This window comes from Rhinoderma darwinii, chromosome 12, assembly GCF_050947455.1.
Source record: "Rhinoderma darwinii isolate aRhiDar2 chromosome 12, aRhiDar2.hap1, whole genome shotgun sequence".
In the NCBI taxonomy this organism is placed as follows: domain Eukaryota; kingdom Metazoa; phylum Chordata; class Amphibia; order Anura; family Rhinodermatidae; genus Rhinoderma; species Rhinoderma darwinii.
The window spans coordinates 1,746,517-1,773,539 of record NC_134698.1 but is presented as its reverse complement, the minus strand read 5'-3'; the positions used below and the strand labels follow the sequence as shown (position 1 = coordinate 1,773,539).

The 27,023-nt window shown below is 47.6% G+C and overlaps 3 protein-coding genes across 11 annotated transcripts in view; 1 reads left to right on the top strand and 2 right to left on the bottom strand.

Annotated features, from left to right (window-relative positions):
* Positions 1–206: 206 nt before the first annotated feature.
* NIT1 (nitrilase 1) lies at positions 207–3,096 on the bottom strand. 4 transcript variants are annotated; one of them, XM_075843299.1, is made up of 6 exons: positions 2,991–3,096; positions 1,989–2,240; positions 1,522–1,625; positions 1,196–1,329; positions 663–788; positions 207–595 (listed from the first exon to the last, which is right to left on the bottom strand). In XM_075843299.1, exons 1-6 carry the CDS (start codon positions 3,044–3,046, stop codon positions 326–328), a joined length of 942 nt encoding a protein of 313 aa, XP_075699414.1. In that variant the 5' UTR covers positions 3,047–3,096; the 3' UTR covers positions 207–325. The 4 variants fall into 4 exon arrangements, with proteins under 4 accessions (XP_075699414.1, XP_075699417.1, XP_075699416.1 ...); XM_075843302.1 differs by having other exon boundaries at positions 3,064–3,084; XM_075843301.1 differs by lacking the exon at positions 2,991–3,096 and adding an exon at positions 2,617–2,681.
* Positions 3,021–11,133, top strand: PFDN2 (prefoldin subunit 2). Its single transcript, XM_075843303.1, has 4 exons — positions 3,021–3,192; positions 8,961–9,049; positions 10,461–10,584; positions 10,721–11,133. Exons 1-4 carry the CDS (start codon positions 3,154–3,156, stop codon positions 10,898–10,900), a joined length of 432 nt encoding a protein of 143 aa, XP_075699418.1. The 5' UTR covers positions 3,021–3,153; the 3' UTR covers positions 10,901–11,133.
* A 390-nt stretch (positions 11,134–11,523) lies between these two features.
* Positions 11,524–27,023, bottom strand: part of KLHDC9 (kelch domain containing 9) — a 101,881-nt gene continuing 86,381 nt past the window's right edge. For 3 of the 6 annotated variants that reach the window (XM_075844004.1, XM_075844005.1, XM_075844002.1), the window contains exons 2-5: positions 13,731–14,235; positions 13,390–13,558; positions 11,887–12,085; positions 11,524–11,749 (exon numbers count right to left, since the gene is read on the bottom strand). In XM_075844004.1, the coding sequence (XP_075700119.1) occupies positions 11,586–11,749; positions 11,887–12,085; positions 13,390–13,558; positions 13,731–14,233 (1,035 nt within the window). In that variant the 5' untranslated portion in view covers positions 14,234–14,235 and the 3' untranslated portion in view covers positions 11,524–11,585. Of the gene's footprint in view, positions 11,750–11,886; positions 12,086–13,389; positions 13,559–13,730; positions 14,239–14,625; positions 14,801–27,023 lie in introns of those variants that run through there. The other 3 variants (XM_075844000.1, XM_075844003.1, XM_075844001.1) reach the window with 2 other exon arrangements.

The following is a 27,023-nucleotide window of genomic DNA, read 5'->3' as shown; positions in this document are numbered from 1 at the left end:
GGGGAGACCACCATTCGGTGCAGTATTAAGAGTAACATCAGAATTCTGGCTGCTGATCATTGGCCGTCAGCCTGGGCCGTGTTTTCTTATGCCTGTGAGTTGTAGTTTTTAACCTGTGGTTGCCGCAGGCTGGAGAAGACTTGCTGGCAGTTGTAGTTCTCCAGCTGCAGGACAGCCCCCTTGTGTTTCTGTAGAGAAGACCACCATTTATAAATCAAGAAATCCATTTATTCCCCCGGCTCCAGCCTGTGCACAGATCGCAGCCGCCAATCGCTCGGTGCCGTCATGATTGATTTGTTCCTCAGCGCTCCGGCTTCCGCTTTATTCAGCTTGACGTCTTCCTGCTGACAGCGCCATACAGATCAGGGCGGCGGTGATCCTGCAGCGGCATCTCCCTCCGCACACGCTGAAGATACGGCAGATCGATCTCAGCATAGCATAGCCCCGGTCCGTCAGTGCACTGCGCTATAACCACCCCCCACGGATCTACAACCATCGCGTGGCCGTAGGACGTCCTGCGCGCGTTGTGGGCGCCGGTCTGTGCCGCTGCCACCACGTAACACTGGTTTTCTACGGCACGCGCTCGCAGTAACACCTGCAGGGCAGAGGATGCGGTGAGTATCACACTGTATCTAATCATAAAGACATTCATGAAGACTGACCTCCCAGTGTGCCGGCCCGGTGGTGACGGTGAAGGCCGACGGGAAGGTAAGGATTTCCGCTCCTTCCCTGGACAACGCCAAAGACATCTCCGGAAACCGCAGATCGTAGCAAACCGCGAGACCGACCTGCAGCAGAGAACAGCCATCATGATTTATACACTTGTTTCTATTCACCTCAATTTTAACACCTCTGCTTGCTGTCAGTGAACAGGAACATTCAAAAATGTTCTGACAAATACTTCTCATAGCTGAGGGGTTGTTACAATGGTATCCAGTCTATGAGCTATACAATGTGTTCTGCAGACCGATACATTTTACCTGCACTGACACACTGTAACAAACTATTAGGATAGGAAATTTTACGTGGCGTTTAGCTCACAGAGGATTGTCTAGACTGGATACATTGTAACAATACCTCAGCTGTGAGCAGTATTTGGTTTCCATTGAACCTCTCCTATGAGTGCGGTGGTTTTGTGACTGTGTGTCGGTCTACAGTCATCGTTTGAGGTCAAGCGCTAATGTCCCCCAATTACCTTCCCCCCCGGGGTGCTGACAGGCGGAACAATCTCGGCCCCAGGGATGGTAAAACTGCTCTCCCTCAGGGTGACGCCGCTCCGCAGCTCCACGTCAAACAGGTGGGATTTACGGTAGACGGATACAACGCGTCCTGCACGGGATACAGAGATACAGACAAGGTCCTGAGAACAACTCCTATCTGAGCTCCCACAATGCACTGCAGAATCACAAAACCATAGGATTGTGATCGCAGCTCTGGATGTGACTGGAGTAGAAGATGTGATAGAACTCAGTAGCAGGCAGTGGAGTTTCACATTAATATCCTGCACATCAGAGGATTTACCTGCAGCATCCAAGATCACATGGGAGTTAAAGATCCTCCGATCCTCGTCCCCGCCCGATCCCTGCTCGTGAAAGCCTCCGAGAGATAACCAGACGCTGCAATCTCTGATACAAAAGGGGGAGGGGGGTCAATTGTTTCATGAAATCCAGTCCACATACACCTAGAGGACCCCCTGCTTATCTCGTACCGATCTTCAGCTACATCTTGTATTCTACTCCAATCACATTCAAAGCTGCACTCACTATTAGGCAGTTATATCACATCTCAGCTTTGAATGTGACTGGAGCGTAAGAATATTAAATGCAACTTTAGATGTGACTGGAGCATACAGGTTGTGAGTGCGGTTTTGGCTGTGACTTGAGTAGCGGACATGACATCACTCAGATCAGTATAAGAAGGAGATTCCGCATCTTCATACCAGTGTGATGTAATAAATGAGTAGTTGTCAGAGCCCCGCCCCTTCTCACCTGGCCAGGGCGCTGTAGCGCTGTATGAGGTCTCCTTGTAGGGTCTCTGCCAGGCTCAGGGTCTCCTCGGTGCTGCTGCCAATATAATCGAAAGCCTCCGGCAGGAATACGGTGCAGGCGCGGCGAGCGGCAGCTTCCTGGACGAGCCGCGAACACGTGGAGAAGTTCTTCTCTTTATCGGATGTGGACGTCATCTGACAGACTGCGATGAGGGGTTTCGGGGCTTCCATGGCGGATGACATCTTCCTCAACCTTCACACACAACACGAGATCAGTGATAAGACACAATACCGATCCCAAAGTGCCAGTCAGGGGCAGGAAAGCATCCCATAAACCCCGCCCCCGTGAGCCCCTCAGCCAATCAGAAGTGCCCAGAAGGTTCACCTGACATTTCCCCGCTGTCAGGAGGTGTTTGTGTCTATGAAAAAGTTTTCAGAGTTCATTGTGGGAACAGAGTTGTCAGGATGGGGGGAGGGGCTTATAATGGAGGAAGTGATGTCAGAAACTGGACAACTTCATGTCTCATGTGACATTTATCACTGTAGGCTCCGCCCCTTCCTCTAGACTCCGCCCTCCCACCTTACTCTATTGCTGCTGGGTGACTACAAGTCCCAGCAATTACTCTCACTCCGCTTTGAGGGTTGTAGTCGCTCCACACAGGGGGTTGTAGTCCCTCCGCGCGCAGAGGGTTGTAGTCCCTCCGCGCGCAGAGGGTTGTAGTCCCTCCGCGCGCAGAGGGTTGTAGTCCCTCCGCGCGCAGAGGGTTGTAGTCCCTCCGCGCGCAGAGGGTTGTAGTCCCTCCGCGCGCAGAGGGTTGTAGTCCTTCCGCGCGCAGAGGGTTGTAGTCCTTCCGCGCGCAGAGGGTTGTAGTCCCTCAACGCAGAGGGTTGTAGTCCCTAGAGCCTTCTCAACGTCCTGTAGGTTTATACTGAGGTAAACACACGCCCCCTCACTCCAGGGTCACAAACCCCGTGTATGGCCAGACGACATGACGTCACTCACCAGAGCCCGGCGATGACGTACCCCGCGCGCCCCAGCAACCGCCCGCTGCCCGACATCCGGGGCTTTCCCTTACTCGATATGACGGAGAGAGCGCCGCCGGAAGTCACGTGACTAGAGGTTTCCGGTGCGCAGAGCAACGGCGCTCAGTGTGAGGAGAAGGAAGATGGCGTCAGCGGCGGCCAAGCAGATAGCGGCGGAGCAGGTGCCACATCCCCTTATATCGTCTTGTGTCCGCGTCCAACTGATATTTATATACACCCCGCTCCTGTCACGTGTCCCCGGGCCCCGCCCCAAACAGGGACTCCATGTGTCACCCACATGTATAATGTCTCATTCATGACTGGCGAACAATAATCTCCTGTACGTCATAGCAGTATTATACAAGAGATTGCGCTGGAATATATGTTCTTATATAGAGAGAGCGGTGATGTCACTGGTGTAATATATCACTTATATGTGGAGAGCGGTGATGTCACTGGTGTAATATATCACTTATATGTGGAGAGCGGTGATGTCACTGGTGTAATATATCACTTATATGTGGAGAGTGGTGATGTCACTGGTGTAATATATCACTTATATGTGGAGAGCGGTGATGTCACTGGTGTAATATATCACTTATATGTGGAGCGGTGATGTCACTGGTGTAATATATCACTTATATGTGGAGAGCGGTGATGTCACTGGTGTAATATATCACTTATATGTGGAGAGAGGTGATGTCACTGGTGTAATATATCACTTATATGTGGAGAGCGGTGATGTCACTGTTGTAATATATCACTTATATGTGGAGAGCGGTGATGTCACTGGTGTAATATATCACTTATATGTGGAGAGTGGTGATGTCACTGGTGTAATATATCACTTATATGTGGAGAGCGGTGATGTCTCTGGTGTAATATATCACTTATATGTGGAGAGCGGTGATGTCACTGGTGTAATATATCACTTATATGTGGAGAGTGGTGATGTCACTGGTGTAATATATGACTTATATGTGGAGAGCGGTGATGTCACTGGTGTAATATATCACATATATGTGGAGAGCGGTGATGTCACTGGTGTAATATATCACTTATATGTGGAGAGCAGTGATGTCACTGGTGTAATATATCACTTATATGTGGAGAGCGGTGATGTCACTGGTGTAATATATCACTTATATGTGGAGAGCGATGATGTCACTGGTGTAATATATCACTTATATGTGGAGAGCGATGATGTCACTGGTGTAATATATCACATATATGTGGAGAGCGATGATGTCACTGGTGTAATATATCACTTATATGTGGAGAGCGGTGATGTCACTGGTGTAATATATCACTTATATGTGGAGAGTGGTGATGTCACTGGTGTAATATATCACTTATATGTGGAGAGCGGTGATGTCTCTGGTGTAATATATCACTTATATGTGGAGAGCGGTGATGTCACTGGTGTAATATATCACTTATATGTGGAGAGTGATGATGTCACTGGTGTAATATATCACATATATGTGGAGAGCGGTGATGTCACTGGTGTAATATATCACTTATATGTGGAGAGCGGTGATGTCACTGGTGTAATATATCACTTATATGTGGAGAGCGGTGATGTCACTGGTGTAATATATCACTTATATGTGGAGAGCGGTGATGTCACTGGTGTAATATATCACTTATATGTGGAGAGCAGTGATGTCACTGGTGTAATATATCACTTATATGTGGAGAGCGGTGATGTCACTGGTGTAATATATCACTTATATGTGGAGAGTGATGATGTCACTGGTGTAATATATCACTTATATGTGGAGAGCGGTGATGTCACTGGTGTAATATATCACTTATATGTGGAGAGCGGTGATGTCACTGGTGTAATATATCACTTATATGTGGAGAGTGGTGATGTCACTGGTGTAATATATCACTTATATGTGGAGAGCAGTGATGTCACTGGTGTAATATATCACTTATATGTGGAGAGCAGTGATGTCACTGGTGTAATATATCACTTATATGTGGAGAGAGGTGATGTCACTGGTGTAATATATCACTTATATGTGGAGAGTGATGATGTCACTGGTGTAATATATCACTTATATGTGGAGAGCGGTGATGTCACTGGTGTAATATATCACATATATGTGGAGAGCGGTGATGTCACTGGTGTAATATGTCACTTATATGTGGAGAGTGGTGATGTCACTGGTGTAATATATCACTTATATGTGGAGAGTGATGATGTCACTGGTGTAATATATCACTTATATGTGGAGAGTGATGATGTCACTGGTGTAATATATCACTTATATGTGGAGAGTGATGATGTCACTGGTGTAATATATCACTTATATGTGGAGAGTGATGATGTCACTGGTGTAATATATCACTTATATGTGGAGAGCGGTGATGTCCCTGGTGTAATATATCACTTATATGTGGAGAGCGATGATGTCACTGGTGTAATATAACACTTATATGTGGAGAGCGGTGATGTCACTGTTGTAATATATCACTTATATGTGGAGAGCGGTGATGTCCCTGGTGTAATATATCACTTATATGTGGAGAGCGGTGATGTCACTGGTGTAATATATCACTTATATGTGGAGAGCGGTGATGTCACTGGTGTAATATATCACTTATATGTGGAGAGCGGTGATGTCACTGGTGTAATATATCACTTATATGTGGAGAGCGGTGATGTCACTGGTGTAATATATCACTTATATGTGGAGAGCGGTGATGTCACTGGTGTAATATATCACTTATATGTGGAGAGCGGTGATGTCCCTGGTGTAATATATCACTTATATGTGGAGAGTGATGATGTCCCTGGTGTAATATATCACTTATATGTGGAGAGCGGTGATGTCACTGGTGTAATATATCACATATATGTGGAGAGCGGTGATGTCACTGGTGTAATATATCACATATATGTGGAGAGCGGTGATGTCACTGGTGTAATATATCACTTATATGTGGAGAGTGGTGATGTCACTGGTGTAATATATCACTTATATGTGGAGAGCGGTGATGTCCCTGGTGTAATATATCACTTATATGTGGAGAGCGGTGATGTCACTGGTGTAATATATCACTTATATGTGGAGAGTGGTGATGTCACTGGTGTAATATATCACATATATGTGGAGAGCGGTGATGTCACTGGTGTAATATATCACTTATATGTGGAGAGCGGTGATGTCACTGGTGTAATATATCACTTATATGTGGAGAGCGGTGATGTCACTGGTGTAATATATCACTTATATGTGGAGAGCGGTGATGTCACTGGTGTAATATATCACATATATGTGGAGAGCGGTGATGTCACTGGTGTAATATATCACATATATGTGGAGAGCGGTGATGTCACTGGTGTAATATATCACTTATATGTGGAGAGCGGTGATGTCACTGGTGTAATATATCACTTATATGTGGAGAGCGGTGATGTCACTGGTGTAATATATCACTTATATGTGGGGAGTGGTGATGTCACTGGTGTAATATATCACTTATATGTGGAGAGCGGTGATGTCACTGGTGTAATATATCACTTATATGTGGAGAGCGGTGATCTCCCTGGTGTAATATATCACATATATGTGGGGAGTGGTGATGTCACTGGTGTAATATATCACTTATATGTGGAGAGCGGTGATGTCACTGGTGTAATATATCACTTATATGTGGAGAGCGGTGATGTCACTGGTGTAATATATCACTTATATGTGGAGAGCGGTGATGTCACTGGTGTAATATATCACTTATATGTGGAGAGCGGTGATGTCACTGGTGTAATAGATCACTTATATGTGGAGAGCGGTGATGTCACTGGTGTAATATATCACTTATATGTGGAGAGCGGTGATGTCACTGGTGTAAAATATCCCTTATATGTGGAGAGCGATGATGTCACTGGTGTAATATATCACTTATATGTGGAGAGCGGTGATGTCACTGGTGTAATATATCACTTATATGTGGAGAGCGGTGATGTCACTGGTGTAATATATCACTGATATGTGGAGAGCGGTGATGTCACTGGTGTAATATATCACTTATATGTGGAGAGTGGTGATGTCACTGGTGTAATATATCACTTATATGTGGAGAGTGGTGATGTCACTGGTGTAATATATCACTTATATGTGGAGAGTGGTGATGTCACTGGTGTAATATATCACTTATATGTGGAGAGCGATGATGTCACTGGTGTAATATATCACTTATATGTGGAGAGCGGTGATGTCACTGGTGTAATATATCACTTATATGTGGAGAGTGGTGATGTCACTGGTGTAATATATCACTTATATGTGGAGAGTGGTGATGTCACTGGTGTAATATATCACTTATATGTGGAGAGTGGTGATGTCACTGGTGTAATATATCACTTATATGTGGAGAGTGGTGATGTCACTGGTGTAATATATCACTTATATGTGGAGAGTGGTGATGTCACTGGTGTAATATATCACTTATATGTGGAGAGCGGTGATGTCACTGGTGTAATATATCACTTATATGTGGAGAGCGATGTCACTGGTGTAATATATCCCTTATATGTGGAGAGCGGTGATGTCACTGGTGTAATATATCCCTTATATGTGGAGAGCGGTGATGTCACTGGTGTAATATATCACTTATATGTGGAGAGCGGTGATATCACTGGTGTAATATATCCCTTATATGTGGAGAGCGGTGATGTCACTGGTGTAATATATCACTTATATGTGGAGAGAGGTGATGTCACTGGTGTAATATATCACATATATGTGGAGAGCGGTGATGTCACTGGTGTAATATATCACTTATATGAGGAGAGCGGTGATGTCACTGGTGTAATATATCACTTATATGTGGAGAGAGGTGATGTCACTGGTGTAATATATCACTTATATGTGGAGAGCGGTGATGTCACTGGTGTAATATATCACATATATGTGGAGAGCGGTGATGTCACTGCTGTAATATATCACTTATATGTGGAGAGTGGTGATTTCACTGGTGTAATATATCACTTATATGTGGAGAGCGGTGATGTCACTGGTGTAATATATCACTTATATGTGGAGAGTGATGATGTCACTGGTGTAATATATCACTTATATGTGGAGAGTGGTGATGTCACTGGTGTAATATATCACTTATATGTGGAGAGAGGTGATGTCACTAGTGTAATATATCACTTATATGTGGAGAGTGGTGATGTCACTGCTGTAATATATCACTTATATGTGGAGAGCGGTGATGTCACTGGTGTAATATATCACTTATATGTGGAGAGCGGTGATGTCACTGGTGTAATATATCACTTATATGTGGAGAGCGGTGATGTCCCTGGTGTAATATATCACTTATATGTGGAGAGAGGTGATGTCACTAGTGTAATATATCACTTATATGTGGAGAGCAGTGATGTCACTGGTGTAATATATCACTTATATGTGGAGAGCGGTGATGTCACTGGTGTAATATATCACTTATATGTGGAGAGCGGTGATGTCACTGGTGTAATATATCACTTATATGTGGAGAGCGGTGATGTCACTGGTGTAATATATCCCTTATATGTGGAGAGCGGTGATGTCACTGGTGTAAGGACCTGTTCACATCAGCGTTGGCTTTCCGTCTGAGGTTTCCGTCCGGTGAACCCCGCAACGGAAAGTCAAACTGAAACCACAGCTTCCGTTTCCGTCACCATTTATATCAAATGGTGACGGAAACATTGCTAATGGTTTCCGTTTGTCACCGTTCCGGCAGGTTTCCGTTTTTTTGACGGAATCAATAGCGCAGTCGACAATGGTGATGCAAATGGAAGCTTAGGTTTCCGTTTGACTTTCCGTTGAGGGGTTCACCTGACGGAAACCTCCGAGTAAAGCGAACGCTGATGTGAACAGGCCCTTAGATATGTTATACGTTTATCTTCGGTATTTGACGTGTTCTTAATTTCTTGTTTGTTCTTCAGGTTGTAGCCGGATTTAATCGCCTCAGACAAGAACAGAGAGGGTTAGCCTCCAAGGCTGCGGAGCTCGAGATGGAGTTAAATGAACACACGTGAGTATAATAGATATCCCGCTCTCTAGTGAGTGGATAGGCTGCATTCTCAGTGATGTCACCGCTGATCTCTAGTGAATGGATAGGCTGTATTCACAGTGATGTCACCGCCGCTCTCTAGTGAATGGATAGGCTGCATTCTCAGTGATGTCACCGCTGCTCTCTAGTGAGTGGATAGGCTGCATTCTCAGTGATGTCACCGCTGCTCTCTAGTGAATGGATAGGCTGCATTCTCAGTGATGTCACCGCTGCTCTCTAGTGAGTGGATAGGCTGCATTCTCAGTGATGTCACCGCTGCTCTCTAGTGAATGGATAGGCTGCATTCTCAGTGATGTCACCGCTGCTCTCTAGTGAATGGATAGGCTGCATTCTCAGTGATGTCACCGCTGCTCTCTAGTGAGTGGATAGGCTGCATTCTCAGTGATGTCACCGCTGCGCTCTAGTGAATGGATAGGCTGCATTCTCAGTGATGTCACCGCTGCTCTCTAGGGACTGGATAGGCTGCATTCTCAGTGATGTCACCGCTGCTCTCTAGGGACTGGATAGGCTGCATTCTCAGTGATGTCACCGCTGCTCTCTAGGGACTGGATAGGCTGCATTCTCAGTGATGTCACCGCTGCTCTCTAGTGAATGGATCGGCTGCATTCTCAGTGATGTCACCGCTGCTCTCTAGTGAATGGATAGGCTGCATTCTCAGTGATGTCACCGCTGCTCTCTAGTGACTGGATAGGCTGCATTCTCAGTGATGTCACCGCTGCTCTCTAGTGAATGGATAGGCTGCATTCTCAGTGATGTCACCGCTGCTCTCTAGAGACTGGATAGGCTGCATTCTCAGTGATGTCACCGCTGCTCTCTAGTGAATGGATAGGCTGCATTCTCAGTGATGTCACCGCTGCTCTCTAGTGAGTGGATAGGCTGCATTCTCAGTGATGTCACCGCTGCTCTCTACTGAATGGATAGGCTGCATTCTCAGTGATGTCACCGCTGCTCTCTAGTGAGTGGATAGGCTGCATTCTCAGTAATGTCACCGCTTCTCTCTAGTGAATGGATAGGCTGCATTCTCAGTGATGTCACCGCTGCTCTCTAGTGAATGGATAGGCTGCATTCTCAGTGATGTCACCGCTGCTCTCTACTGAATGGATAGGCTGCATTCTCAGTGATGTCACCGCTGCTCTCTAGTGAGTGGATAGGCTGCATTCTCAGTGATGTCACCGCTGCTCTCTAGTGAATGGATAGGCTGCATTCTCAGTGATGTCACCGCTGCTCTCTAGTGAATGGATCGGCTGTATTCTCAGTGATGTCACCGCTGCTCTCTAGTGAATGGATCGGCTGCATTCTCAGTGATGTCACCGCTGCTCTCTAGTGAATGGATAGGCTGCATTGTTAACCCTATTTCCTCCCTTGTCTCTAGACTGGTGATTGACACTTTGAAGGAAGTAGAACAGAACAGGAAGTGTTATCGGATGGTCGGGGGGGTCTTGGTGGAGCGGACAGTGAAGGAAGTTCTCCCAGCACTAGAGAATAATAAGGATCAGGTAAGGATCTCCTCATCTCTACCTCTCAGGGCTTCACACGATCTGCTGGGCCTTGTGGTTCCACATCGGCAGGTGATCATAACGTCCAGTCACTGATGGTCTCCAGGAGAAGTCATTGTAATCAATCTCATTGCAGATCAATAAAATCATCGAGACGCTGAGCACGCAGCTGCAGAGCAAGGGGCGCGAGCTGAACGAGTACCGGGAAAAACACAACATCCGCCTGATGGGCGAGGACGACCAGAAACAGTCGCCCAAGGAGAACGGGGACGGATCCGGCGGCAAACCCAGCTCTGCCGGCGTCCTCGTGTCCTGATCGTCCCTGGGATCGGCCGTCTTTGTCGCTCGTTTAATGGAGGACACGTGCTGAGCCTCCTCCCCCGGTTCCACTTGACTTTTATTATCTCTGAGCTGCGCACCGCAGATGTTGGGTTACTCGTTGTCACATGACCTAGGCCGGCATCCGTTTCATAAAAAACATGGAGTTTACATTGGCCATGTCATGTTTTTTTTTTTTTTCTTTGTTAAATAAAGTTATTGTCACAGTTACGGCGCGTCTATACTTTATCGCTGCCTTTCCTCGCTGAGGTCACACCTCGTGGATTTGAGAGTTCATTCTCATAGTGACGGGTCAGAAGTTTTGATCGGTGGGGTCCAGGTGCTAAAACGCTTTGCCCCTCCGGCTGTGATGGTACAGCCCCCGCTTCTTCTCGGAGGGGCCGGCTTAGCTGAAGATGGGCCCATAGAAGTCTATCAGTGCGTCCTCACCCGACGAACCGGGGTCATACCAATAAAGCTGAGGGGGCAGAGCGCTTGGCACCTGGACCCCCACCGACATTTCACTATGACCCGTCAAAAGTTTTTTCGACTGACCGTTTCTCTTTGACGGTGTGACGGTATTTTTATGGATCGGCTGAGACGGTTATTTTAATATTTTCTTTTTTTAATCTTTTACACGTTAAGTTCTGCAGAGGACGAGACCCCTGCTCTGTCTCTGCCCATTATAGGAAGTCCAGCACGGAGATCTCTGGGCACGGGGTCCTGCCATCGGGGCCAAATCCTCCCGTCAGGTAAAGGCGGTCGGTAAGCAGACACGTCCGATGGCCGACTCTTTTGTGGCGCGGATCTGATCCGGGAAAACAGAACCAGCTCATTGGGGTACACCCTGTGAAAATAGGCAGACATGATTTGGGGGTTCAGGAGGTGACGTTCTTGGTGGTTTGGCAATGAGGCCATCGATTAACCCTAAAAGTCCTGAGGGATCAGCCACCGGACCAGAGGAATTGTAGCAGAAAAACTCACGTGTGTCACCGATGTGGAGGTCATTGCAGACGGCATCGCGGCTCCTACCGAGAGCTTCTCCACCGAAAACCACTAGGAACGGCCCAATCACAGAGCAGGAATGGTGCCGCAGGCTCTTTGGAGCTTCGTGTTTGGCTTTTGTGGCGGCCACGAGTTGGGAAAGCTGCTCCAGCAGCCGTGGACATGGAGCCACGTCCTCCTGAGAGAAGAACGAAAATCTGGGCTGAGTGTTCAGGCAATACAATCTGAGAGGGTGTATCTAACTGCAATCTAAGAGGGTGTATCTAACTGCAATCTAAGAGGGTGTATCTAACTGCCATCTGAGAGGGTGTATCTAACCGCTCATACTGCAATCTGAGAGGGTGTATCTAACTGCCATCTGAGAGGGTGTATCTAACTGCTCTGAGACTGCAATCTAAGAGGGTGTATCTAACTGCAATCTGAGAGGGTGTATCTAACTGCAATCTGAGAGGGTGTATCTAACTGCAATCTGAGAGGGTGTATCTAACTGCAATCTGAGAGGGTGTATCTAACTGCAATCTAAGAGGGTGTATCTAACTGCCATCTGAGAGGGTGTATCTAACCGCTCATACTGCCATCTGAGAGGGTGTATCTAACTGCTCTGAGACTGCAATCTAAGAGGGTGTATCTAACTGCAATCTGAGAGGATGTATCTAACTGCAATCTAAGGGTGTATCTAACTGCCATCTGAGAGGGTGTATCTAACCGCTCATACTGCAATCTGAGAGGGTGTATCTAACTGCCATCTGAGAGGGTGTATCTAACTGCAATCTAAGAGGGTGTATCTAACTGCCATCTGAGAGGGTGTATCTAACCGCTCATACTGCAATCTGAGAGGGTGTATCTAACTGCCATCTGAGAGGGTGTATCTAACTGCTCTGAGACTGCAATCTAAGAGGTTGTATCTAACTGCAATCTGAGAGGGTGTATCTAACCGCTCTGAGACTGCAATCTGAGAGGGTGTATCTAACTGCTCAGACTGCAATCTAAGAGGGTGTATCTAACCGCACTGAGACTATGCAATCTAAGAGGGTGTATCTAACTGCTCTGAGACTATGCAATCTAAGAGGGTGTATCTAACTGCTCTGAGACTGCAATCTGAGAGGGTGTATCTAACTGCTCAGACTGCAATCTAAGAGGGTGTATCTAACCGCACTGAGACTATGCAATCTAAGAGGGTGTATCTAACCGCTCTGAGACGATGCAATCTAAGAGGGTGTATCTAACCGCTCTGAGACTATGCAATCTAAGAGGGTGTATCTAACCGCTCTGAGACTATGCAATCTAAGAGGGTGTATCTAACTGCTCTGAGACTATGCAATCTGAGAGGGTGTATCTAACCGCTGAGACTTCTGGGACCCCTGTAATGATGTGAGCTGGTCCAGGATGTGCCGTGCTTGTAGCGGTCAGGGCATGATGGGATTTGTAGTTCTCCATTCATCTCAGACACCGGCCGCCCACTAGGTAACTTCTGACTGATACCTGGACTTGTTCCTTCTTCCAGTGCCCGACCACGTCAACAGGAGCCGATTCTCGCCCTCCAAACACACGTAGAGACCACCCGTCCCTTGTGCCACGTGTAGTGTCAGCCCGCAGGAGGGCGGCGGAGTGCCCTGAGCGTGACGCTGTGCGGGACCCCGACTCCTTGTACCTGGAGGGAGAGAAATCACTGAGCAGCGGGCAGCCCTCCCCCTACCTCCTGATTCATGAACAGAGCTCTCTATAACAATACATGCAGGGTCTGGGGAAAGCTGGGTGGCAACTTAATAATTATCACACTGATGCATTATGTGGGGCAGAATCGAGGGTTAAATATTACTTGCCGGTAAGTGTTGGCGCTGGCGTTGACCTGTAGCGTGTAGACGCTGGCGTAACGTCTTTGTGTGCGCAGTCCCCCCTCCCTGCCAACCACGCACAGCTCGCGGTCAGATATCTTGGTGCAGGTGTGACTGCTCAGCCCCGCCGGGGGGTGACTGGATCGCTCCTCTGCCCACGATGCCCACGCTCCTGTCTCTGTGTCGTAGCTGAAGACTGAAGATAATCTCCGCGAGCCGTCCCATCCCCCGACCACACACAACCACTTGTTGTCGAGCGCCACCGCCTCATGGTGACTCCTCCGAAACACTCCGCGCCGTGCGCCGCTCTCTGCTCCCTCCTTCTCTGGATCAAAGGTCACAATGTCGTCAAGAGGGGCCTCTCTGGAGTTACCGGAGATCAGACCACCACATAGATACAGCTTGCCCCCTATGGGTGTACAGGTGTGGTGGGCGCGGGCAAAACGCTGATCCTGAGCCACGGGGGTCCAAGTCCACGGAGAGCCAGACATCACTGCTGGATCAGAAGACAGAAATAAATGTCAAACCGCGGGCAGATAATCCCTACTGAGGCACGCCCACTCGGCAATCCCTACAGAAGCACGCCCACTCGGCAATCCCTGCAGAGATGCACCCACTCGGCAATCCCTCCACCGCATTCCCCACTGAGGCACGTCCACTCGGCAATCCCTACAGTGACGCACCCACTCAGCAATCCCTACAGCGGCACGCCCACTCGGCAATCCCTACAGAGGCACGCCCACTCGGCTATCCCTGCAGAGATGCACCCACTCGGCAAGCCTCACTGAGGCACGCCCACTCGGCAATCCCTACAGCGGCACGCCCACTCGACAATCCCTACAGCGGCACGCCCACTCGGCAATCCCTGCAGAGATGCACCCACTCGGCAATCCCCACTGAGGCACGCCAGGTGTCCAGCGGAGCAGAAAGTCAAGACTGACGTATGACACAACCTCGGGACGGAGCCCGGACGCAGATGTGAACACGGCCTTAGTAAATCTGTCCCCAAGTGTTTCTAGGATGGCAGTGTCCCTATGACGAGAGATGAAAGGAGGCACCTCAATGTCCTGACCACACCCACGTCTCCCGAGCAACCGCTCTACACAAGCCGCAGGCTACACAGAGGCTGCGCGGATACTCCCAGCATACTGAGCGAGAGAAGTGGTACTGTGCAGTGTCTATATATACAGAATAATACAGATACTGAGAATTACACCCAGTATACAGGACAGGAGAAGTGGTACTGTGCAGTGTATATACAGAATAATACAGATACTGAGAATTACACCCAGTATACAGGACAGGAGAAGTAGTACTGTGCAGTGTATATATACAGAATAATACAGATACTGAGAATTACACCCAGTATACAGGACAGGAGAAGTGGTACTGTGCAGTGTCCATATATACAGAATAATACAGATACTGAGAATTACACCCAGTATACAGGACAGGAGAAGTGGTACTGTGCAGTGTATATATATACAGAATAATACAGATACTGAGAATTACACCCAGTATACAGGACAGGAGAAGTAGTACTGTGCAGTGTATATATACAGAATAATACAGATACTGAGAATTACACCCAGTATACAGGACAGGAGAAGTGGTACTGTGCAGTGTATATATATACAGAATATTACAGATACTGAGAATTACACCCAGTATACAGGACAGGAGAAGTGGTACTGTGCAGTGTCCATATATACAGAATAATACAGATACTGAGAATTACACCCAGTATACAGGACAGGAGAAGTGGTACTGTGCAGTGTATATATATACACAGAATAATACAGATACTGAGAATTACACCCAGTATACAGGACAGGAGAAGTAGTACTGTGCAGTGTATATATACAGAATAATACAGATACTGAGAATTACACCCAGTATACAGGACAGGAGAAGTGGTACTGTGCAGTGTATATATATACAGAATATTACAGATACTGAGAATTACACCCAGTATACAGGACAGGAGAAGTGGTACTGTGCAGTGTCCATATATACAGAATAATACAGATACTGAGAATTACACCCAGTATACAGGACAGGAGAAGTAGTACTGTGCAGTGTCCATATATACAGAATAATACAGATACTGAGAATTACACCCAGTATACAGGACAGGAGAAGTGGTACTGTGCAGTGTATATATATACAGAATAATACAGATACTGAGAATTACACCCAGTATACAGGACAGGAGAAGTGGTACTGTGCAGTGTATATATACAGAATAATACAGATACTGAGAATTACACCCAGTATACAGGACAGGAGGAGTGGTACTGTGCAGTGTACATATATACAGAATAATACAGATACTGAGAATTACACCCAGTATACAGGACAGGAGAAGTAGTACTGTGCAGTGTATATATACAGAATAATACAGATACTGAGAATTACACCCAGTATACAGGACAGGAGAAGTGGTACTGTGCAGTGTATATATACAGAATAATACAGATACTGAGAATTACACCCAGTATACAGGACAGGGGAAGTGGTACTGTGCAGTGTGTATATATACAGAATATTACAGATACTGAGAATTACACCCAGTATACAGGACAGGAGAAGTGGTACTGTGCAGTGTCTATATATACAGAATAATACAGATACTGAGAATTACACCCAGTATACAAGACAGGAGAAGTGGTACTGTGCAGTGTCCATATATATACAGAATAATACAGATACTGAGAATTACACCCAGTATACAGGACAGGAGAAGTGGTACTGTGCAGTGTATATATATATACAGAATAATACAGATACTGAGAATTCCACCCAGTATACAGGACAGGAGAAGTGGTACTGTGCAGTGTATATATATACAGAATAATACAGATACTGAGAATTACACCCAGTATACAGGACAGGAGAAGTGGTACTGTGCAGTGTATATATACAGAATAATACAGATACTGAGAATTACACCCAGTATACAGGGGCTGGTATATACAGGATGATGGGGGTTATATACAGGGATGATGGCTGGTATATACAGGGATGATGGCTGGTATATACAGGGATGATGACTGGTATATACAGGGATGATGGCTGGTATATATAAGGATGATGGGGGTTATATACAGGGATGATGGGGGTTATATACAGGGATGATGACTGGTATATACAATGATGATGGCTGGTATATACAGGGCTCATGGCTGGTATATACAGGGATGATAGGGTGTTACATACAGGGATTATAGCTGGTATATACAGGGATAATGGGGGTTATATACAGGGATGATGGCTGGTATATACAGAGCTGATGACTGGTATATACAGGGATGATGGGGGTTATATACAGGGATGATTGCTGGTATATACAGAGCTGATGACTGGTATATACAGGGGTGATGGGGGTTATATACAGAGCTGATGACTGGTATATACAGGGATGATGGGGGTTGTATACAGAACTGATGACTGGTATATACAGGGATGATAGGGTTATATACAGGGATGATGGGGATTATATACAGAGCTGATGACTGGTAAATACAGGGGTGATGACTGGTATATACAGGGATGATGGGGGTTATATACAGAGCTGATGACTGGTATATACAGGGATGATGGGGGTTATATACAGGGATGATGGCTGGTATATACAGAGGTGATGACTGGTATATACAGGGATGATGGGGGTTATATACAGGGATGATGGCTGGTATATACAGAGCTGATGACTGGTATATACAGGGATGATGGGGGTTATATACTCTTTCATTCACTTTGAGAGGTCTGCAACACTTTCTAATGCAAACTCCTCTGTTAGAGAAAAGATTAAACTTCAGTAAGACTGGATAATACAGCCGCATATACAGCCCAGAGCTCATCCAGAATGATAACTACTAAAAGTAGAATTCGCCTCTTCAGTAGTAAACATGCGTTGGGAGGCCCGCTGGGTTGGAGCCCACTCAGATGTTTTGCCCCCCTGTTCTAAACCCCTAGCTACGCCTCTGATACAACTATAGAAACCATCACAGTTTTCTATTTATATTGGTAAAGGGACAGCACAATTACTGCAGTACCACTGTTGAGCACTAGATGGCGACATATGTCCAGCCCATGATATCTGTGTACGGCTTTGTCTATATATTGCTGTATACCCAACTTTTCCAGAAACTGATAAAAGAAACAGCTCCAGAGAATATGAAAGACTCCGCAATAGAGGAAGAATCCAGGTGTTATATATATACTGGGATCCTGAGATTATATACATCTCCATAGATATACAGCTCTGGGTGTATACAGCATTGCCCGTGTCTATAACGACAGATTCATCGGTTCGCTGTCTCGCCACTTGTCCCCGCCCTCTTCCTTTCTGCCATTTCACCTAAACTTTGCACAATGCTTTTCTATTTGACTTGCGTCGCTTAATATTTACATAGAAATTTTCTCCAAATTACAATCTGGTCTTGTGAAAATTAAGTCCCCCTCCACCTGCGCTCGCCCTGCGCTCTGATTTTATTCCACCGCCAGGATTTAATATTTTAATATTAGGACAGGTCTATTATCCAATAATTTACCACATTAATATGTGACTGACTATTCAGGTTTCATCCAGCTTTCCCAGACCCCTGAATGGCAAATCCGCTAAATTACGCAGCGATCTAGTATTGGGGGATGTATCACTACTGAACGAGATCATTTATCATTCCGTAGCCCCGGAAAGCTGTGTGACAACCCTCCCAGCAAATGAAATACAGGTCCTTTTGGTTGTCACCCAGCTTTTCCAGGAACAGATATATATATACAAATCAGCTGAATGGAAGTTAATGGAGTCAACGTACAGGCCATGTTATAACAGGCGACATGGAGGTGACAGGGCTAATGCTGTATATTAGATTCCCATATATACAAGGTTAAAGGTGAACATTAAAATAATGGCCGCTGTGACGCCCTCTATAGGTAAAGTTAATATTTACATGGTTCATCCTGCAGGGGGCGTACACAGCGTTCTGCCTCAGCTATTACGGACTCCGTTGGAGTTAGTGTTCAGTAAATGTTGTCGCCGTCTTATCCTCCGGACGACCATCGGACTGAAACCGCTGCTGTGAAGGAAGCCGCTGATCTGTACGTGTGCTGAAAACGCATGGTCTTTTATTTTAGGGCAGCAGGGGGCGCTGTGGATGAACGAGGTACTTGCCCACCTTGGCCTATTAAAGGGGTTTTCCACGACCGGACAACCGATGACCTATCCACAGGATATCTATCTATCTTCGTGGACAACCCCTTTAATTTCTTTCGGACCATGATTATGCGATTTGTCGGATTTATGCCGGTCTAAAGGCGGTTTTATGCGGAGCGGGAGAGCAGAACGCGCACTTGTCGGCTGATCGCATTTTTTAAGCGGCAGTAAAAATTCTCTTTGTCGGCAGCGAATCTCTCCGTGTAAACAGAGGACGTGCTGCCAACAATGACACAAACTGATGGCGACCGAACGATCGTACTGAACCCATACAGTACAGCGATTGCTTCTGTACGTGGAGCCCGTTTGCCGGCATATATCAGGGTAAAACCAGCCAGATAAGAAAAGGAGGAAGCTGGAGGGGAGTGCACCAAATTCATTAAAAGGTGATCGCCTCATAATAAACTTAGCGCAATTTTAAGAACGGAAATTAAATCTACGTTAGGCTGAGATTTATGCCCAAACTTGTGCCATGTCCTATCTCTCCACAAGATAGATAGATAGATAGATAGATAGATAGATAGATAGATAGATAGATAGATAGATAGATAGATAGATAGATAGATAGATATATAGGAGATGATAGATAGATAGATAGATAGATAGATAGATAGATAGATAGATAGATAGATAGATAGATAGATAGATAGATAGATAATGTCATGCCCATGGCCACGGGCCGTCAGGCTCACTCACCTCCTGACGGCCGCAGCCATGGGATTGCGAGCGCTGGCCCCAGTCTCCTCCTCAGTAGACGCCAGCACTCACCTTGGCCGGGTCTCGTAGGGACTTTAATGTATAATTAGCCCATGAGTACCCTGGACTATAAGAGGGACCCAGCCACTTCCTTCCTTGCCTGAGCATTGTTGTCGTACCCAAAGTTTGTCTATGCAAATGGTCTCCTAGTGTCTTCGAGTTCCCAGTGTTTCCCGTTCCTGTATCCAGTATCCCGCGCTATCCTGGTTAAGTGCCGTGCTGTGCTGTATTCCACGCCTGTCCTGCTACTCCATGCCTGATGTCTACCTGCTGCCTAGTCCCAGCCGAGCCTGCCTTGCTACTGTCCGAGCTGCCACAGGTACCTTATACGAACTATAGACTGTGACCTGCGCCCTGTTGGCCAGATGCCATACTGCCAAGGCGGTATGGCCCAGTGGGTCCACGAACCAAACGTGACAGTACGCTCAGGCCATGGACCCCGCTGGTCGTTCCAAGACCAAGATGACGTCACAGGAGATGCGGATGGATATGCTGGACCTCTGGTCTCGACAGGACCAACTCTTCCAGGCCTTGAACATTCTCGCACATCGGCAGGAGGCACAAGCTGCAGTTCCTCCTACTATACCTCCTGGCAGTGTTGATCCTCAGACTACACCTCCTGGCAGTGTTGATCCTCATTTTCTTTGCCACTTCCTGACCGCTATGATGGAGACGCAGGTACCTGTCGTGGATTTTTGAACCAGTGCCAGATCCACTTCAGTCTGTATGCACGTGCATTTTCGTCTGATGGCGCAAGGGTCGCTTTCATCATCTCTCTCCTCACTGGCAAGGCTCTTGCATGGGCGAATCCTATCTGGGAGGGACAAGGGCCAGAGACCCGTAACTTCCAGGGGTTCCTCTGGACATTTCGCATGGTGTTTGCGGAGCCTGGACGAGTCTCATCTGCAGCAGCTAACTTGCTAAACCTACGCCAAGGAGACACCGCCGTGAGCGAGTACGCCATCCACTTCGGCACTCTGGCGGGAGAACTATTGTGGAACAATGAGGCCCTGGTGGCTACATTCTGGCAGGGACTGTCTCCTAAGATTAAGGAGGAACTTGCCGCTCGAGATCTACCGTCTACCCTGGATGACCTCATCCTTCTGTCCGCCCGGATTGATATGAGGATCTGAGAACGGCAAGAAATGAGTCGGGAGGGAGGCCTTCCTAGTCCGGCCCCACCCTTGCAGCAACCTCTACTGTCCTCAGATGCCGATCCTCCTAAGGAGTCTGCGAGGATGGACCAGTGTAAGCTATCTACCCAGGAGAAACAACGCAGATGCACTTCGGGACTCTGTCTATATTGCGGCCTCGGAGGCCATCTTGTGCGTCTGTGTCCCCAAAAGCCCCACAGCCTAGGGTTGGTAGGAGAGACAACCTTGGGTAAAAAAGGACTTCCGTCTAAATTGTCCATACCACTGACCATAGTGTCCGGCGAGAAAACGCATCAGGTCTCTGCGTATCTGGACTCTGGATCCGCTGCTAATTTCATTTGTAGAGACCTGGTGGATCTTCCTCAATTACACACTACCCCTCTGGAGAGACCTTTGATGGTTGCATTGGTAAATGGACTACCTCTGCCAGACCCAGTTATAGCTGTGACATAGGCGCTGATGCTCCAAGTAGGGGCTCTCCTCTCATTCTATGTCCTATCCAAGGCTGTTAACCCCGTGCTGCTGGGCCTGCCTTGGCTCCGACTACATGCCCCAGTCCTGGATTGGAACTCTGAAGAGGTTCTCCAGTGGGGTCCCGAGTGTCACAACCGTTGCCTGGGAAAGATTCGTTTGGCTCAGCCTCCTCTGCCTCAGTCATTGGCAGGATTGCCGGGTCATTTTGCGGCATTTTCGGACGTCTTCAGCAAGAAGGAGGCGGAGACGCTGCCCCCACACCGGGCGTATGACTGTCCTATCAAGCTGATTCCTGGTGTATCCCTTCCCCGTGGTAGGGTATATCCTCTCTCCTTGCCAGAGACTCTGTCCATGTCCGCCTATGTTAAGGAGAACTTGGAGAGGGGCTTCATATGGAAGTCTTCCTCCCCGGCAGAAGCCGGGTTCTTCTTCGTCATAAAGAAGGATGGTTCTCTGCGTCCTTGTATAGACTACCGGGGTCTCAACCAGATCACAGAATTATTTGATCGTATACGTGGTGCCAAGATTTTTTACAAACTAGACCTGCGTGGGGCATACAACCTAATCCGGATTCGCCAGGGTGATGAATGGAAGACTGCATTTAACACCCGTGATGGACACTATGAGTATCTAGTAATGCCCTTCGGCCTGTGTAATGCCCCCGCGGTCCTCCAGGAGTTCGTTAATGATATTTTCTGTGACCTCCTCTATGTATGTGTTGCAGTCTATCTTGATGACATCTTGATTTTGTCTCCAGATCCAATGACTCATCGGAGACGTGTCCGTCAAGTTTTGCTGCGGTTAAGGGAGAATCGTCTGTACGCCAAGTTGGAGAAGTGCGTATTCGAGAGAGATGTTCTATCGTTCCTGGGCTACATCGTCTCGAATCGAGGTCTCGAGATGGATCCTGAAAAGGTAAAGTCCGTCCTGGAGTGGCCACGCCCTCAAGGCTTGAGGGCCATACAGCGCTTTCTGGGATTCGCCAATTTTTACAGACAGTTCATCCCAAACTTCTCCTCACTGACATCTCCTATCTCTAACCTCACCAAGAAGGGCATGAACGCCAAGGTGTGGACTCCTGAGGCAGAGTCCGCATTCAATTGCCTGAAGAGTGCCTTCACGTCAGCGTCTATCCACCATCATCCAGATGTCTCTCTACAGTTATCGTTGGAGGTGGACGCCTCCTCTGTCAGTGCTGGTGCACTCCTGTTCCAGAAAGGCTCCAAGGGCAAGTCAATGGTATGTGGATATTTCTCTAAGCTCTTATCTTCCGCAGAACGCAAATACTCGATTGGAGATCGGGAGTTACTGGCCATCAAATTGACCCTGGAGGAGTGGAGACATCTACTAGAGGGCGCAGCTCACCCCATCCTGACCACAAGAACCTCACCTATCTCCAGACGACCCAACGGCTGAACAATCGTCAGGCCAGGAGGTGACTGTTCTTTACCAGGTTCCAGTTTGAGCTCCATTATCGCCTGGCCGACAAGAATGTGAGGGCTGATGCGTTGTCCAGGTCTTGCGAGACAGAAGACACCATGGAAATTCCACAGAACATTATTGATCCGTCTTGCATTGTCTCTGTCAATCCCCTGCAAGTTGGGGACATTCCTCCAGGGAGGACTTTTGTGCAGCTGGCTGACAGAGGGCGAATCCTCCGCTGGGGACACTCCTCTAGACTGGCAGGTTACGCGGGGACCCGTAAGACCCGGGATCTGATTGCCCGTCATTTCTGGTGGCCCACGCTGCCCAAAGACATTATGAACTTTGGGTCTTCCTGTTCAGTGTGTGCAGCTAACAAGGTCGCTCACTCCAGACCTGCTGGCCTGCTCCAGCCATTGCCTGTGCCTGATGCTCCCTGGCAGCATATAGCTATGGACTTTATTACGGATCTGCCTCCCTCTGCGGGATGCAGTACTTTATGGGTGGTGGTGGATCGATTTTCTAAGATGGCCCACTTCGTTCCTCTGACCGGTCTTCCTTCTGCCCCTCAACTGGCCAAGATTTTCATCCAGCACATCTTCCACCTGCACGGCCTGCCGCAGCATATTGCGTCTGATCGGGGGGTTCAGTTCACCTCGAAGTTCTGGAGAGCCCTCTGCGGACTCCTAGGTGTAAAGTTGGACTGCCATCCTCAGTCCAATGGTCAGCTCGAGAGGATCAATAAGATCTTCGAGAACTACCTACACCACTTAATCTCCAAGCAGCATGATGACTGGATGCAGTTGCTCCCGTGGGCTGAATTCTCATACAACAATCACACCAGCGAGTCCACAAGGAATACACCATTCTTCATTGTCTACGGCCAACACCCACAAATTCCTCTCCCGGCGCCTGATACGTCCGAGGTACCAACTGCTGACACGGCTTTTAGGGACTTTCTGCAGATCTGGCAGCAGACTTGATCCTCCATCCTACTGGCAGTCGACCACATGAAACGGAAGGCGGACACAAGGAGAAGAGAACCTCCTCAGTTTCCCCCTGACACGAAGGCTGTCCTCCAGGAATATTCGACTGAGGGTGCCATCATACAAATTTGCTCCCAGGTTCCTCAGACCCTTTGAGATCCTACAGCAGATCAACCCTGTCGCCTCCAAGCTTCGGCTGTCTTCTACCTTCAAGATCCTCAACTCCTTCCATGTCCTCCTGAAACCGGTGGTTCCGAACCGCTTTACCAAGACTCCTAGCCCTGCAGTTGCCTCCAGCGGTCCTACAGACACCTTCGAGGTTAAGGAGATCTTGGATACCAAGAAAGTAAGAGGAAAGACTTTTTATTTGGTGAATTGGAGGGGCTTTGGTCCTGAAGAGAGGTCCTGGGAGCTAGAGGAGAACCTCAATGCTCCTACTCTTCTGGAGAAGTTTCTCTCTCGCTGACCCCAAGAAGAGGGGGCGTAAGAGGGGGGATACTCTCATGCCCATGGCCATCAGGCTCACTCACCTCCTAACGGCCGCAGCCATGGGTCTGTGAGCGCTGGCCCCAGTCTCCTTCTCAGGAGACGCCAGCGCTCACTTCCGCTCACCTTGGCCGGGCCCCGTAGGGTGCGTGCGCACGCTCGTGCCCGCTCTTTAAGGGGAAGCACGCACCGGACTTTAATGTAAAATTAGCCCATGAGTACCCTGGACTATAAGAGGTGCCCAGCCAATTCCTTCCTTGCCTGAGCGTTGTTGTCGTACCCAAAGTTTGTCTGTGCAAATGGTCTCCTAGTGTTTTCTAGTTCCCAGTGTTTCCCGTTCCTGTATCCCGTGCTACCTGGTCAAGTGCCGTGCTGAGCTGTAGTTGTGCTATGCTGTATTCCACGCCTGTCCTGCTACTCCATGCCTGATGTCTACCTGCTGCCTAGTCCCAGCCGAGCCTGCCTTGCTACTGTCCGAGCTGCCACAGGTACACTATACGAACTATAGACTGTGACCTGCGCCATAGATAGATAGATAGATAGATAGATATGAGATAGATAGATAGATAGATAGATAGATAGATGGATATGAGATAGTTAGATAGATAGATAGATAGATAGATAGATAGATAGATATGAGATAGATAGATAGATAGATATGAGATAGATAGATAGATATGAGATAGTTAGTTAGATAGATAGATAGATGATAGATATGAGATAGATAGATAGATAGATAGATAGATAGATAGATAGATAGATAGATAGATAGATATGAGATAGATAGATAGATAGATAGATAGATAGATAGATAGATAGGACAAATTCATCTCTGCCACTCCTGATATTTTTTTCAGAAAACCCTGAGATGATTCTTGCGTGCAGCACGTGGGGTTAACCTGTGAAAGTCCTGTGCCCGCCGGTATAACACGTGTGCTCACTTGTTCCCCTCATTATTGGCCGTATCAGTTGTAAATGATTCATAGTGGATCTATACTTCTGGCTCCAATCAGACTGTAGTGCCACCTAGAGACCAGGAGCAGGGACTGCAGGACGGGGCATCTGTAAAACGCGCAGCTGGCGGGGCATTGTAACCTTTGTTCTACGTTGAGAGATTTATTGCGTCCCCATCGCCCCCTTTTTTTTTTCAGGGTGCATATGTTTAAGCTCATGTGACACATGCACTGTACGGCTCAGCGGCGTGTTTCTATGCAGTGGTGTGGGGGGAGGGGCTCTGCGCATTCTGCATCGTGGGTTAAGGGGTGTGTGAGGCTCGCAGCCCCCCCAATATTCCTGCTCCACCTCTGGGGCCAGCGTGAGGGGTGTAATGTGATCCATCTCTACGTTGTCAAGGGGGGATTATGGTGCGCTTGACGAGGGGGCCCGTGTGGCAAGATTGGGGGGAGCTATAATGCCACGGGACGCTGCACTTCTATTGAGCGCTCCGGCCTCTGTTCTCTTTGTGAGATGGGAAGGCTGCACGCTCCCCGTACCCCTCCCATCTGCCCTCATCCAGCCTGCCGAGCCCTGCTGATCCAAACAAAAGGTGACCGGCTCCCTGCACCTCCAAACACAGGTGCGACGCCGCATAAACCGCCGCACATCGCCCGCAATCTGCCGCCACTCAACATGCTGCTCCATGATCCGGACCAAACACCAGAAGAAAAAAAGTAAATGTCCTTCCATCCATCTTTGGGGTGAAGTTCACAGTTTCGAAGACGACGGCGCAATATACAAGGCCGGACCGTGATCTTGACTGAGCTGTATGACCGTATATCACAAGGGGTTAATAATCATATAATAAAGCGTTTGCCAATTGCAGGCACGATGAATATGAAAAAAAAAAAAATTACGCCAAGTGTAACGTGTGCTTTCCCGCTAATAGGTACTTGGACTCCCCTCTTATGACCCTGGAAAGACGCCATCTTTTTTACACCCGATAATAACGGGAATCACCATCTTGGAACCACTTTAAAGATGACATTGAGAAATTGCATAAAGAGCAATCCCCTAATGTAATATTATTAGAATGGTTTCTTGTACAGGTGAAGGCCATTCTGATAACACTACAAGGGGAAGGAGGCCATTCTGATAACACTACAAGGGGGTGAAGGCCATTCTGATAACACTACAAAGAAGTGGAGGCCATTCTGATAACACTACAAGGAGGTGGAGGCCATTCTTATAACACTACAAGCAGATGGAGACCATTCTGATAACACTACAAGGGGGTGGAGGCCATTCTGTAAACACTACAAGGAGGTGGAGGCCATTCTTATAACACTACAAGGAGGTGGAGGCCATTCTGATAACACTACAAGGGGGTGGAGGCCATTCTGATAACACTACAAGAGGGTGTAGGCCATTCTGATAACACTACAAGGAGGTGGAGGCCATTCTGATAACACTACAAGCAGGTGGAGACCATTCTGATAACACTACAAGGGGGTGGAGGCCATTCTGATAACACTACAAGGAGGTGGGGGCCATTCTGATAACCCTACAAGGGGGTGGAGACTATTCTGATAAACCTACAAGGAGGTGGACGCCATTCTGATAACACTACAAGGGGGTGGACGCCATTCTGATAACACTACAAGGGGGTGGAGACCATTCTGATAAACCTACAAGGAGGTGGAGGCCATTTTCATAACCTACAAGGAGGTGGAGGCCATTCTGATAACACTATAAGGAGGTGGACGCCATTCTGATAAAACTACAAGGAGGTGAAGGCCATTCTGATAACACTACAAAAGAGGTGAAGGCCATTCTGATAACACTACAA